This window comes from Netta rufina, assembly GCF_964035555.1.
Source record: "Netta rufina genome assembly, chromosome: 1".
Classification (NCBI taxonomy): domain Eukaryota; kingdom Metazoa; phylum Chordata; class Aves; order Anseriformes; family Anatidae; genus Netta; species Netta rufina.
Window position 1 is genome coordinate 124,055,522 of NC_140123.1, and position 15,201 is coordinate 124,070,722.

A 15,201-nucleotide genomic window follows, 5' to 3' on the forward strand; every position below is an offset into this window, starting at 1 on the left:
ATAAAATTACTGTTATTTACAAACATTGCGTATCTACCTGTGCACTTTGCCCTCATCACAAATAATTTTGAACTTTGACCCAAATGTACCAAAATGGTAGAAAGCTGAAAATTTTCTGAGATTTGGTGGCTTTCAAAATGGCACACTGAAGCAGACTTAAGCTGCTGTACATGTAGTTTACATCTTGAGAAAAATTTGAGCACTACAATGACCTGTTAAAAGGAAGCAAGGGGTACATATGCTTAATTTTGCAAAAGTGGCTCTTGATATGTGTTTATGGTGACATGGACCTAAGTCCCTAATAGAGGTGCAGGGGAATGAAAAGCTGCAGCTCTAAACAAGCTTGTGAAATAGGATCAGATTCACAGTCACCTATAGGAGGTTGCTACTGGAGGCAAAGGACACAAAAAAACACATTCTTCACTTAAAGACATTCTTTATTCAATCTTTTTTTTTTTTTTTATATACAATATTAATTTTAATCTGTAAAAAGTACATATGCAGGATTCCAGGTCAGAGGCAGTCAGAAAGTTTCCACATCAGAAGATAGACTCTTGCCCTTTTATTATTTTGGAGGAAAAATAATCTGTCAGTTTCAGATAAAGCAAGAATAAAGGCAGAATGCAAATCCAACTTCCACCAAGCGATTAGGATTAAAGGCAACAATTCACTGTAACAAGTCAGCTGTCTCCTTCCGTGGTTCCCAACTTTTCTGGGCAATTACAGAGCAGTTTGTTAGAATGCACTAATATCCAAAGCAGCTCGTGCTTGTCATCTCTGCTACAGCTGTACGCACATAACTAGCAAAAGAGCTTGGGTTTCCTCTTTGTATGGCAACTCAAACTCTTTAGTCAGAAGACTGTTTCTCAAAATTCAAGCAGCGAGAGAGGGAAGTCTCACCAGGGTAAACAGATCTTTGAACTACAGCATGGATCAAGAGCTTGCTTACATTTTTCTCTGGTAACAAGAAGCCTGTTTCTAACTTGTCCTCTTAAAAACATGGACTAGACTTATTAGTGTACATAACAGGCTCAATTTGCTATAAGCCTGTTACTACAGCCCTGAGATGTAAACTGCCACACCATTTTCTGTGGATGCACAGAATTTTCTGTGATTCTTTCAACGTTAATGCTATTAACCACTTCTCCATTCAAACTAGGGAAAAGTCACATTATAACATTACATTTGCAATGTCACTCTTGGGGACAAAAGAGGGGATCAAAAGGACAGCCCAATAGAATCTTGCTTAGGAATAAATCAAAACAAAGTATACTTTTAATCTTACAAGATGAAATTACAGGGAACATATAATTGCTTTCACTTTTTAAAGTTCCAGATACTCAGTATTCAAATCTTTTTAAATACTGCGTAAGTATATTTCAGTGACTGGAAGATAGAAGACAGTTATTCACAAATTTGCAGTACGGAGCTAAAGGGGCCTCAAAGGTGTGACTGGCACCCAGAACTATACTATCTGCTTTTCCCTTTACTCCAGGGTATTTAGAATCTTGCATACACCTTTTAGGCATTTAGGTGTGCAGCAAAAGGAACACCCGGAACATCACTCAAGGGTTTTCTTTTTAGTTAGAGGACAAAGCTAAGATGTAGACTTCTTGACTGTAGGACACACACAGCTCCATGGTGATCAGTGCAGAAATTTGGCTTCTGTCAGGCTGTAAAGTGTTAGAAAAAAAAAAAAACTGCTAGCAGATCAGGCAAGCTTGAGGCTTGTATTAGGAAAAGAACTGAATATCTTTGTTTTGACTGCATGCATACAGGAAATAGACAATTCTGGGATTTCCAGGCTCTTGCCCAAATCCAGTGTGCCAATAATGTACATGATTTTCTGTTCTTTATTTCATCCTGTAAGAGGAGAAGGTATTGCAGAAATTGCTAAATGGGACACCTACCTAAAGAAAATGAGGATTGTTTTGTTAGAGAATACAGTGCAAGACTCAGAAACAACTAGCACTAAAAATTCATTGTGCTTAAATTTACACTCTTCATGAAAGTATGTAAGACAGCAGCAACAGAATGAAAGTGACAATATTCTACTGTACCTTTTGTACCCAGAGGGAAAACAGTCTGAACTGTGGATTGCACATAATTCCATTCTGCAGATCAGAACCTACTTCTTTGTGAAGGACTCTGAATGAGGACATGTCACTTCAATCAGAAGTTTCATTATCCATGCTTGGTTACTAGACACACCTTGCTCAAAACCCATTACCTCGAAATTTTCAGCTTGCTCTAGGAAATCTCAGGATGGAGAGATTCATGAATGACACAGCAATTAGTCCATAAAACACATTATTTTGGATAGACTATGAAGATCAGTAGCTTCTGTAGGAAAACAACAGTTTGTCTTTTAGAGTGATAGAGTAGAAATTGACAACCATTGGGGTAACTGGAAAATGAGAAACAAGTGTCCTTTATTTGGTACCTGCTGCTTGACTACACAAAGAAGAAATAGCAGTACTGTACATCTGCTTTGAGAAAAATACCATCCCATAACATGAAATGGCTTAGGTCCTCAATTCAAGCATTCCTGTGGCAGTGAGTTAATGCATTGGGATTCATGGAGTAATTAATGTGAATAGTTGCTCTTTAATTCAAAAGAGGGGTGTGGAAGAGCAAAAAACACGATAATAAGTTTGCCATTTCTGTGACTCCAAAATTCTGTCCTTGACGTTTCTCTGAACAGACTGGCAGCCATTCTACATCTACGTTTATCAGGAAGTTTATGGGGATGGGCTAGGGGAGAAAGTGCCTTTTCTTTCTTTCTTTCTTTCTTAAACAGAGTAGTTTGTTTTTCATCTTTCTCCTTTGTACTCAGAGAGATTTAGGAGAACAAGTCAATCCAGTGCAGTTTTAAACTCCTAACAGTTCTAATGGGATGGGAAAAACTCTATTTGAAAACATAACATATCTGAACTTTAAAATGGAAAATGACTAGCTCTTTAGTAACTCATTGAATACTCAACTAGAAAAAATAGCAGACCAGTAAGAAGGTTCCATTTACTTCCAATTATTTCTAATTTTAAATAAACTATTACTTGAAACGGTATTATGTACATCAATTGCTTTATCAGAAATTATTTTTAAAATAATGCTGCCAATTACATTAACTCAATAATTGGTATTAAGGCAAAAATGTTGAGATTGAACTGTTTTCCAAGCTTTAAGTCTTCCTCCTCTTAAACTAAAGGAACAGTCTGGAGAAAAGCATCTGATAGAAATCATCACTCGACCAAAGAAAAAACACAATGTCTAAATTAGTATCAAAGAAGAGTGAAGGAAAATTTTATAGGGGAAATCCTACTTTAAAGTACAGTCAGATATATTATAATTTGATATAGAGAAAAAGCTTTTATATATAAAACTTCATATATAAGCATTTTTGAGGGGGAGAAATAGCACTTAGTGCCTTTAGACTCGATGCTGTACTTCTGTAGCTTACTGAAGAGAGTTCTTCCACTCACTTCAGTTCGAAAATGCAATCAAGACTTCTGAAAGATTCAACCTGTGCACTAATTAGGAGGGGAAGAAGCACTTCACAGGTCTTTTTCAGCAAAGGTGCCAGTCACCATGGCAAAAGGATTTGAGAGCTAAAATGGGAATAAAAGAAATCTTGTGTGCTGTAAGGATTCTGGAACAGAAAACAAAACAAAACAAAACAAAAAAACAACAACAGTGAAGAGATACTTGAAAAGGCTAAATTTCTTTTAGCAAAAATTGTATGTGAAGACTGAAGCAGACTCTACTGAACTGATATTGTCCAGCCTAATTCCTAAGTATTTGGACTATGCCAGACTAGGAGTACTCAAGAAAAAAAACATGAAGGTAACAGCATCTCATTTCTTGTAAACTAAATGAAGAAGAGACTCTACAGCTCTATAGTTTCTTTTTCCATTCATATGTAAGAGATGTTATGTCATTTCTGAAAACAATCATGTCGGCTTTGCACTGGAGCAGAAGAAAAGGAGTTTTGTAAACTAAATCAAAGGCAGTTTTAGGTTTCTGTCCCATGCAGAAATAAAATAAGTCAGGATTTCAAAGCTGCAAATAAGGTTTTGTGAATAGTATCCAAAGAAGGAAGTTAATTTTTAGGAAAAATCCAGACTGTGTGGAAAAACATAAAGCAACAAGCTCCTGCTGTTTAGCAGAAGGGGAGCACTTTTAAATGCCATATACTATACCTTGCTATGTAAGTCATGAGAGACTGCTTTTCTCATGTTGTTATCTCTGTATATTTGGCTAGAAGAAACAAGAACAAATAAGAGAATGTAGACTTTCCATGTGACAGGATTTGCGAGGAAGGGAAACTTTGGCTTCTATCTACCCCTGCAATATACTCAACACTTTGTGACTGTAGCATGCCAAATGAACTAAGCTAATGTTGCTGACAATGAACTACAAACCAAATGCTTACTATGTTTTGGATGTGAGCATACAACACAGAGCTTTCAACACTGTTTTGAAAAGGGACATGAGGAGGCAATAGTTTTTGTAGTTCAGTTTTAATGGTTTAGAGGCACTGAGAATGGCTGCCAGTCTGGGCAAACTGATGATCCTTAGAAAATTCAGACAGGTACAGAAAAAAAATATTCAAATCCTGATGCTGCTGGTGCAGTGATGTTGCTTTTTTTTGTTGTTGCTTTGTTCATGCCATTATCAAACAAACAAAAAAAGAAAAGAAAAAAAATCTAAGTATTTGGAACCCACCCGGATTTGAAGAGGTGACTGGTGTACTGTTCCTTGCAACAGCCAACAACAGCAGCAGCAAGTTTCTGTTGCTGAACAGGAAAACCTCTTCTTCCTTACACTGTTGCATTTATATTAAACAGTAGATTCCATGTCTTGTGAGGGTTCAAAGCACGTGAAGTCTCTGTCCTGCAAATACCACACTAATGTGTTTTGGTCATATATAAAACAATTTTTTTTTTCAGTTTTGCTTATCTATATGTTGAAGGGCTTTGTTTCTCACGCCTGTACTTGACTCGGAGATCTAGATTTATCAAGTGTCTTTCTCCTCTCCTGCTTAAAGTTTCAAGTGGTCCATGTAAACAAAACAGAGCTGAAAAGTCTCTCTTCCTCTTCTTAGAGCTGATTTTATCGATAAGCAGGATTTCCTGAAAGTGTGGTGTTTGCTAAATGTAAAACAGGCAGAGGATGAGCTTCTGTGTTAAAAACCCAGTTGTCTAACGGGAGAAGGTCGTCATTGGAGAAAAGCAGATACAAATACCTAGATATCAATACAGAGAAGAAAAATGGTGGGTATTAAAGCTTAGCAAAAGATAGCAACATAGCAGCTGCATGCCCCACCAGTCAGCCTCTAAAGCTATAAAAAAGTTATTTGCTTTCAATCTTTTTATAGCATCCACACAACTTTTGCCATTACGATGATCTGAAGAGTTATTTTTATCAACTCAAGCCCTGAGATGAAAAGTTGTTACAAAGACAGCATTTTAACTTTTCCAAGTAACTTCCATTTTTCAAGACTCCTTTCAAAGACTTACTATATATTACAAACATCAAGACACCAAGCATGAGGATTTGGGAGGAAGGGCAGTAGAAAAGTAGGCAAAAAAAGTGTTCGTAATGGAATAAACCCCCTTGGAAATGACTATTCTGTTCAAACCAAATCAAAGATTTAGAGAAAGTGCAAGAGATGCCAATAAGCCATGCCAGATGTCTTATTTGTCATCACCATGCTGGAAGCTGGTTCAGCTTCTGGGTGGGAGGAAATGGGCCAATATATTGTGCAGAGAGGATTCATAAATGTATATTATAAAGCAATGCAGAGAAAATTAAGCATGTAATAATGTTAAAGTTTCTGGACAGATGTGGAAAAAGACTATTTCTTGGTTCTTTTTTCTTAATACACACTTTTGAGTGTGTGTGGGGGTATTAGTGGTAGGGATATTGTCAAGGCTTCCAAACTCAAATGCTAAAATTCAAAAGTATTTTCCTTGTTCCAGAAAACCTGACTGTGCATGTGCAAGCTTAACATCACAGATGTACAGGACCTCTCAGCTCTTGCTTCAGCCCGATTTCCTGGTATCCAGAAAATGACAGGTCTTGTAGCATGGAACAAGGAAGGGCGTCACTCCTGTTAGTGGGTTCTGTCACATCCAGCATGTGCATACACATTGTTCTGTCTTCACTCTGCTGAGGCTGCTCTTACTTCACTTTCTGAATCAGATGCTGGCAATTTCCACTGTCTATACTCATGTGTCACTGCTTGAGCTATAGCACATCCAGTTACTGAGCGACACAACAGTGTATTTTGAGATCTACTTGTGATTATTTAAGATCTAAACAGAATTCTAGTGATACAGAACATCAGTTCTGTCACCGCAGAAGTCCCTTAGGAGCAGATTTCATTTTCTAATTTGGCTTCTTATAGGCAGATGGATCACATAGGCAGATGGACCACTTCCTGGGGGAGTACTGTGCCTCTGACTGGACCTGTTTGAAACTTCTGCTTCTTCCTTTCAGAGTATAGCTTTTAGGCTCCAGAAAATGAACTCAAAAGAGTGACTGAAATAAACTTAATAAAGATGTCAGAGTACGTATCAGTGGCTGATTTTCTTTTTACAATGATAATACAGGGAAACAAAATATTGTGACAATTTAGAGAAGTCTGGTAAGGAGTCAGCTGAAGGACAGAATGGACAAATCTTTCCCTTTCGTGTGATGAACCTGGGAGTCCTTTCTCACCAGTGAAACCTGTTGTGGTGCCTGAAGTAGGCAACAGTGCTGCCACTGTCAGGACCTGTTTTCTCACCTATGTATTTTGAGCTCCTAATACCCCAAATCAATCTTGAGAGACACAAGTTGCAGCTAAAACCTGCTAAATACTGTAAAGTCTGAAAAAAAAAAAAGAGGAAAAAAAACCTGTTTCATTCTGCAAAAGCTGCACACCCTGCTAGATTGGCAAATGATTACAACTGTTTCTTCTTTAAATCACTGGGTTGTAATGATAGAAAGGACACCTTAATGAGTCTTCACAACTGACAGGTTTGTACAACTACATATGTATCATCCCTTCCAACACATGTTGGCAGAAAGTGGCACAGATATATAACCAGAGACAACAACAACTAATAGCAGATCTGGCCTCATTCAAAGGCCAAAAGTGTCTTCTGGTTAATTCCATGAAATTAACAAACAAAAATATTCCGCAAAATGTTATACAGGAGGAAAAAAGGGGTAAGGAATATAGCAAACTCACACCCTTTTCTCCCGAAGGTAGACAATTCACAAGGTTTCAGTGAGGTAACCTACACAGGAACCTTGGTAGATTCCAATGCCAGAACTGAATTACCAAATTCACTGATGTGACTGTCAAGAAACTGTCACACGTTTGGAGATATTGCTTTATAGGCAAAACTCCAGCATGATCACAGCTGCATGACAAAAGAGTGCTCTTGATAGCTGGTCACATCATTGATGGAAGAGATGAGTAGTCATGATAAACTTGCTGTTTTAAAAACTGATCTCTTAATGTCTCCATGACATATTCTTATCTTTCTTATCTTTACACATTTTTCTTATTGTATTATATTTTCTTACTGTCTCTGTAACTTAAAGATTATAGCATATTCTAGTACTGAATAGATTTTTTTTTTTAATTATGAATCAAAAAGAAGCTTTGAACTATACGTTGAACCCAATATGCAACAGAGTACGTTAACCTCTGTGCAATAGACTACAGGTGTCCTGCAGACTCAACTTGATTGAAGAATATTTAAAAGATTCTAAAATATGAAGTACATGAAAGATTATAAAATATGCCTGGTATTCTTGCTTACAACAAAAAGCATTCTAGAAAAATATGCTATAGGAGAAATACAGAAAAATAATCCAAGGGCATGGAGGAAATCTTTTTCCCCATTTATTCCCTTGCAGTGACACACACAGGAAAAACAGGTTCTACAGTAACAGAGTATGTCAAGTCAGTGTATCTAAAAATGTCTTTTGCAAATGGAATCTCTTAAAAGGGAGATATCTGTCCTCTATTGTGATGCCAGAAATCACACTGAAGTCTTAAAAATGAAAGCTCCCTCAGCATAAGCTTCTTGCATGGGAAATTCTACCTGTATTTTCTGCTGGGAAAATAGGCTGGCCTTGGACCTAAAGCTGGGAATAAAAGAATGCCCAAACCGCCCTGACAAGACAACAGATTATTTAAGTCAACATGTTCTTCTGGAATTTAGATACTGGCTTTTACAGGCAGAAGAGTGAAGACAGCTTACTTCAAAGTTTCAGCAAGGAAAAAGCTCTGCTGTACATCATCATATGTAGGAGATGAGGAATAGACATCCTTGACACCAGAAAAGCCACCACTGACTCGGCAATACTTGTCGATGGCCTGCAAAAAAAAAATTAAAGAAAATAAAATCAATTGTATAACAAAATGTGAACACACTGAAATATAAGACTTGATCAAAAAAATAGGCAGGACTTTTCCAAGCTGCATAATTCTGTCACAAATCTTATGTCAGAGGATATCGTAGATGTTAAAAGTTTATGACAGATGGGAAAAAAAAGGACTGGACACATGGACACGTACAAAAATACAAAAATACAAAAGATACCACATTTGGCAAAACACTAGAAGCTAAAATGGTATCTGGGGAAGAATATGTTCTTTCCTAGGTATTCACTGTTGGCTGATATTAGTGGGAAGACATGGCCTCAGTACACTTTTGCTGACTTTTTTTAGATTGAGCTGCTATGTCTGGTCATAGGTAACACTATGTAGAACATTTGTCTCTCAACCAAGGTAGTATGTGGTCTGGGGAGTGTAGGGAGATAAAAAACATCCTGGATTATGCAGCTGGAAGAATCTGAAAAGTTATAGGAACTCTGTAACTAGTAATTTGTTTTTATGACTTATTGAAAATAGGAATTGAATATTGTTCATGTTTAGGGACTTTTCATTTCATCTTGTAAACTCTTCCAGCTGCTGCTTTCTCCCCACATTTCCATCTCCTATATATGCTTTTCTCTGTTTCCCCTTTATACAGCTGAAACTCAGGTCAATTTGTGTGCTGGCCTGCAGAAGAGCATTTTATCTTTAAAGCATAAAGTTTAAATCCATAAACCTTCCATGCGGAAAGGGGCCAATGGATCCTTGGTTCACAAACCACCTAGCTCATCAGTTCCAACACAGTACTGAAAAAAGCCTATTCAAAGAGGAGGAGACTGGGAAGAAACTATCAGTAGTGCAGAGCACCTCTTGCCTATGCTTTCAATCATTTGCCTCATACTCAGGACTTACAGCATGCAAGGATATCAGCCATTAAAACCAGCCCCAAATAAATGACTCTGAAATGATTCACAGATAATCTGTGCTTCCCCACTATTTTGGTGATGCTTCCTCAGCAGACATGAACTCTTTTATGCAGGGTCAGATTTATGCAAGGTCAGAAAAGGCACAGTGATGAAGGAAACTGTTTGGCTCAGGATGTCTGTCATTAACAACTACTGAACACAGCTACCCGTAGTTTAGTAATCTACATGTATAATTTGGTCCATTAGTTTGCATGAAGTTTCTTTCTGCATGACACCAGATTTCTTGTCTTTCTTGGCAAAGTCTAATTCTTTCTGTATTTCCTCATCTCAAGTGGAGCTGTCTCCAATTTTGGTTGGAAAAACTCCTTTTTTTTTTGCTGGGACTTGAGCCTTGACACAAGAAGAAAGTGTATGGATGAATTCTTTTCAGATCGGGTTACTGCTGCAGTATGGGGCGACACTGAGACTATTCACATGTGGGACATAGGTTGACCCAAGTTCTCTCTACAGTCTGGATAAGAAGGTGTATGTGTAACTAAAGAGCACCCACACCCATGACAATCTCTTCAAGTACTCTTGCACATCACAAGTCATGCTGGCTATTGCATGGCAGCTAAAAGCACGTGGGAAGGGGGGGGAGACAAAAAAAAAAAAGGAAAGGAAAGGAAAAAAATAATTGTGTGTCATACTTCTGAAGAAGTAATGCACATGCTGTTTATGGAACCACTTGTCCATTCCTCCTTACAAATTCAGTGAGCTGCTAGGCAGGTGTGATATGTATGAATAAAGGTCAAAACGCTCGTAGAAGGTCACATGCTTGTAGTAGTAAAGAACTGTAAAGGAAAAAATTCACCAGAAGACTATTAAATATCTATTCAACCAAGTAAGGGTGAATGAACTGGCCTTGATTCAGAGGCATACAGTACTTCAGGACACTGAAGAGTTTGGTGCTGAAGACAAGCTGCTTAAAAGCCGCTTGAAATTTGCAGTGTTTTATCTTTACACAGGTCTCAAAGTACTTGGCGCACAGGCATCTGGTTTGCTACCTAGATACTCTTTCACTCAAGATAAATTTCCTTGACAAAATGATTCTAATTTTTGTTGCACCCTGGAATTCAGGGAAGTCCTAGAGGACTGGAAGAGTATCAAGGGAATGCTACTATTACAAAGCTCTGGCAGGCTGACTGGATAATTTTAGGATGACATACCTAAATCCCAAGCAGTTGTGGAAACCCAAGTAAAAAAAATTAAAAAAAAAAAAAAAAAGAAAAAAGAACAAGAGGGCAATTGACACCAATCAGCATGGTTTAACAGAAAACAATTTTCTCTGCAAGCTTGATTTCATTCTTTAAGGTCTACAAAGTGGCAGATAAAGGAAACTGCAAAAGTGTAATAAAACAAACATTTCTAAAGCAATTGACATGGTACCAGAACACATTATGATAAGAAGAAAACAGCACTATACTATATCAATATAATTATCTTAATTAAAAAATGGCCAACAGTGCTCTAAGAATGATCTGGCAATGTAAACTCATTACCAAATTGGGCTGCTTTTCAAAGATTCACAAGGAATGGTCTTAAATTTTATCAATCACTGCAACACTGCTGCTAGCAAAAATGACATAGGGGAGTAACAGCAGTCAGTGTAATCTGGCAGTAACTGGAACCCACACAAAACAAGTTTCATATGGCCAGGTACAAAATCCTATATATAGAAATAAAGGCTGTGTAATTGCAGACTAGTCTGGAAAGTAGATACTTAAAAGAATTCAGTGGCCAAAAGAGATAACTGAGTATGAATTCCTACTAGGATGTTGTAGCAGGCATACACACAGAGACAGCAAACAGTAGCAAGCATATAGTTTTAATTTTGCACAGGGCTGTGGGTGAAGACAAAAACTGAAATATGCAGTTTCAGAATTAATTTCTAAAAAAGGATGATTAACAACTGAGGTGGGTGCAGGTGTTTGGAGAAAGTGTAAACAGCAGTAAACAGCAGGAGACAGTACAATTTGTTTAGCCTTTTAAAACAACCCTGTAGTAGGTTTGTTACAATCTGTGAAAAGTCTGGAAAGAAAACATGGGGTAATAAAACACATTTTAATATGGTAGAGGAAGTCATAGGAAAATCCAATGGTTGACAACTGGAACTATATAAATTCAAATGGGAAATAAAACAGATATTTTTAATATTACAACTAATTAAATAATGGAACAAACTACCAAAGGAAGTGGATTTTCCACTTCCCCTTATTCAAATCAAGAATAGAAAAGAAAAATATGTAATATTGTACTCTTGCTAAATACTTAACTCTGGGCTCAAAAATGAATCAAAATGAAATCTTGGGGCCTGTGACATACAAGGAGGTCAGAGTGGATCTAGGTTCTTTTGAAGTAAAATTGTAGTTGCCTCTAGATCAGATCCTAATTCCCTCAGAGGAACTGTGGTTGCACGTGTGACTCTTCTTGACTGTGCTAACATGTTCCCAGATCTCTGCCAGGTTTTTCATCAGCTTACCTCCCAAAACACTCCTGTGGTACTCACAGCTTCCAAACCCTGAATTGCGAATCCATGTTTCATTCTCTAGCACCTCCAGCCTTTCCACTACCAGCAGCACCTTCGCCTATTGTCTTATGCCTGGCTGTTTTCTGTCTACTTCGCTTCACTAAGTAGAGACCTATAGATCTTCCATCCCAACTTACTGTTCATCCTGTCTGCCTTTTAAGTTAGCCCAAACATGAGATCTTGTATATTTCTTTCACTGTAAGTAAAAACTGCAAATGAACTCCACTACCTCCCTGGTACAACCCTGCTGAGACACACATGCAAGTCCTCAGCAAAGACATTTACTCATACAGCTTAGATTACTAATTGGCTTTACATGTCTATTGTGAGGCTGTGGCTCTTACTGGTTTCAAGTTACTAGCCTAAAAAGGATTTTAGTCATCTTCTGTATTTACTCCGGATATCTTGCACACATATTTCAGTAAAAGTTCATGCAAATACCCAGCATACCATCATCCACTTTGGCTGGCCCAGTACAATTGGGATCAATTTTGCCTATAGTGCTAGTATTAGGGAGAATTAGCCTTTTTATTAGTGAAGAGATAGAGACACAGTTCCAGTGATTCCGGATTGCTGTTAGAATCTAGATCCAGCTTCCACTGGATGAAAAGATGACAAAGCACGCCTTGGCAAAACCACATTAGTACTAAAATGCCCAAATTCGGTCCAAATACATAGATAATAAAAACCAATAAGAAGCTGTCATTAGTGAAATAAAAAGCCAATAAGAAGCTGTCAGGGAAATAGATAATGAAAAGACAGTTTGAAAATATGTAAACACACAAAATCCAGTCTTTTGTGCAATTCTCACTGATAAAAAGCAGGGAGAGATCTGGGCTGAGAGTACTAATAAACCTGAGTAATGGGGTATACCTAAAAAAGCCAGGCAGTTCTAAAGTGTACTCTGGACCAACTCTGAAGAGTTTTTACAATGAGAGAAACAGGTTTCTAATATATTGGTGAACTAACTCAAATCCATTTGGGTAGGGATTTTTTCATCCGTTCAAAGAAGCAGACAAGGGAGACCAGCAAGAAATCAGTCATCAAACATTAGGTTCAATGCTAAAAAAAAAAAGACCATTTCAAATTCTGAAACAAAATTAATTTTCCCCTGAAGTGTCAAGGATCTATTAGAATTCAGAGCAAGAAAATACCATTCATCATAAGAAGTCTGTACTACAGATTTCATAGTATGTTTCTGTGGTCAAAAAGCATCAGGAAAGTGAATACAGTCTGTTACAAAAGAGCACATCCTACGTGTTATATAAGGTAATACTTTATTTATAAATGGAGGAATAAGCACAGCCGGAAATGCATGTGTCAGAGAAGAAGGGAAAGTAGTGAGTAGGTGTGAGGACTAAACATAAGAACTTACTATCTATATGTAGGGAATAAAAAATTCTGGGGAACAAAAAGCTTCCCAAACTCCTGTGTTAGTATGACAGTGGGGGAAAGAAAAACTAATTGTGGGATGGAGGGGCATGCAAAACCACTTATGAAGAGTTCAAAAATACTCTACGAGTATGTTGGATTAAGAAACTCTTTGTTGAATAAGTAAGCAGAAAAAGATACTCTGTAAGGACAGATGCAGTTAAGCACATGGGGTGCTTAATTTACACAACTTCAATGCAGGTGATGTGGGATAAAATAAAATCCTAGCCCTGTACAAATAGAAAACTGAGGGCAGGGGAGGAGGGAGGAAGGGTTTGGTTTGAAAACACCAGGGGGAGCCAAGATATGAAGGCAGATGGAGAAAACTGAATGAATGCAATCCAAAAACATGCTTTGCATTGTGATTGAGATAGAGGGTTTGGCCTGAAAAATTTGCATTTGCATTCTTTAACCTAATATAAATGCTTTAATCCCATCTTGGATCACCCAGCCAGAGCTTCTGACAGAAGCTGGTGTTAGATCAGCAGGCATTTGTTGCACACACACTGGCAAGGAGTAGGTTACTAAATCCATTTCTTTGTCATATTAGAAATGTTTTTAGTTCAAGCAGAAGGGAAGATATGACTCAGTGTTTGATGTTTTACAGATAGCGGCAATGGATTCTGGAATACAAATCTGACAAATGTGGAACCTCTCTGCAGAACAACATGATGTTGGTTTTAACAAAACAGTCTACAAAGCAAAACCTAACCAAAACTAAGAGAGAATCTTAAAATATTAGGATTCTTCTACATTATTGTAACTGCACTGAGGAAGGACAGGGATGAGCTGAGTTAAAATATCCTGAACCTTCCTTAACTGTCTTTGACCTTGTGAATACAGACTTCCCAACAGATCTCCTCTTGCTCCAAGTACTTTTTCTGGGTTTCTTGCCCCTTGAGCTAAACTGGTTTTGACCTGCAGAAAAATGTTTCTCCGGGCTCTTGATTCTTCTCTTCCTTGGTTCTTCCCTCATCTCATCTGCCTGGCTGTAGTCAAAATACTTTATTAGTTTCTTGTAATCTTTAATGTTTATTCTGATCTCTGAAACTGGATTTGAGCTGTTTCCAAAGACTGGTGGAGCTACAGTAGGAAAGCAGAGGAGCTGCAGTAGTCCACTGTCCACTCAGATCTTGAAGAGGACCAGAAAACTGCTTGAACAGTGAATTAGCTTTGCATGACCCCGGTAGAGACCAGCAGGTGGAACCAGTGAGAAACAAGAGACCAGAAAAGGCTCACAGTTCAGTTCTGAGAAGCATTCAAAATGAGAAACCTTTGGAGATTACAAATAATTTTTATGATTAGAATATTACATTTTAATTTGAAAATGAAGCCCAGTTATTCATATAGCTAGCCTACAGGCTATAACTATCAGATATCTATGTGCAAAAGATGAATGAGGGAAGGCTACACGCACAGAGATTAGGATTTTTAGTGAATTTCTGTTTGTGTAGAACAGTATAAGCATTTCCAATAAGAGAGACTCAAGAGCATTTTCACGCTCAGGCATTTGTTTAAGATATACAGTGACCAGATTTAAACTCAGTGAAGCAGGCATATACGGGAGCAACAATTTCTGAATTACCTTAGCAACCGTTTTTAAATTCTGCCTTATGTGCCGTTGCTTATTCACTTTATGGTCTACTTCTTGTGATGCTGTATTTTTTCATTATAATTGAGTAAATTTAAATTGACTGGCAATTTTATTTCCTTCAATTCAGACAACTATGATAAGAAAAAGCCATGATATCAACCCACATGTATATACTATTTGGTCTACAAACCGTCTGAGAACAGCTGTGCTACCACTTGAGTTTTAATAACAGACCAAGAAGAAATCTTAAGGACAGCAGTGTCTTTTAATCTAAACAAAGTGCTAATATGTATTTAGTAAAGTT

General features: G+C 37.6%; 1 protein-coding gene across 1 annotated transcript in view; it reads right to left on the reverse strand.

Annotated features, from left to right (window-relative positions):
* Nucleotides 1–489: 489 nt before the first annotated feature.
* The window catches only part of MAN1A2 (mannosidase alpha class 1A member 2), a 139,142-nt gene continuing 124,430 nt past the window's right edge, over nucleotides 490–15,201 (reverse strand). The window contains exons 12-13 of the mRNA XM_084304509.1: nucleotides 8,262–8,377; nucleotides 490–5,245 (exon numbers count right to left, since the gene is read on the reverse strand). Of these exons, the coding sequence (XP_084160635.1) occupies nucleotides 5,113–5,245; nucleotides 8,262–8,377 (249 nt within the window). The 3' untranslated portion in view covers nucleotides 490–5,112. The remainder of the gene's footprint in view (nucleotides 5,246–8,261; nucleotides 8,378–15,201) is intronic.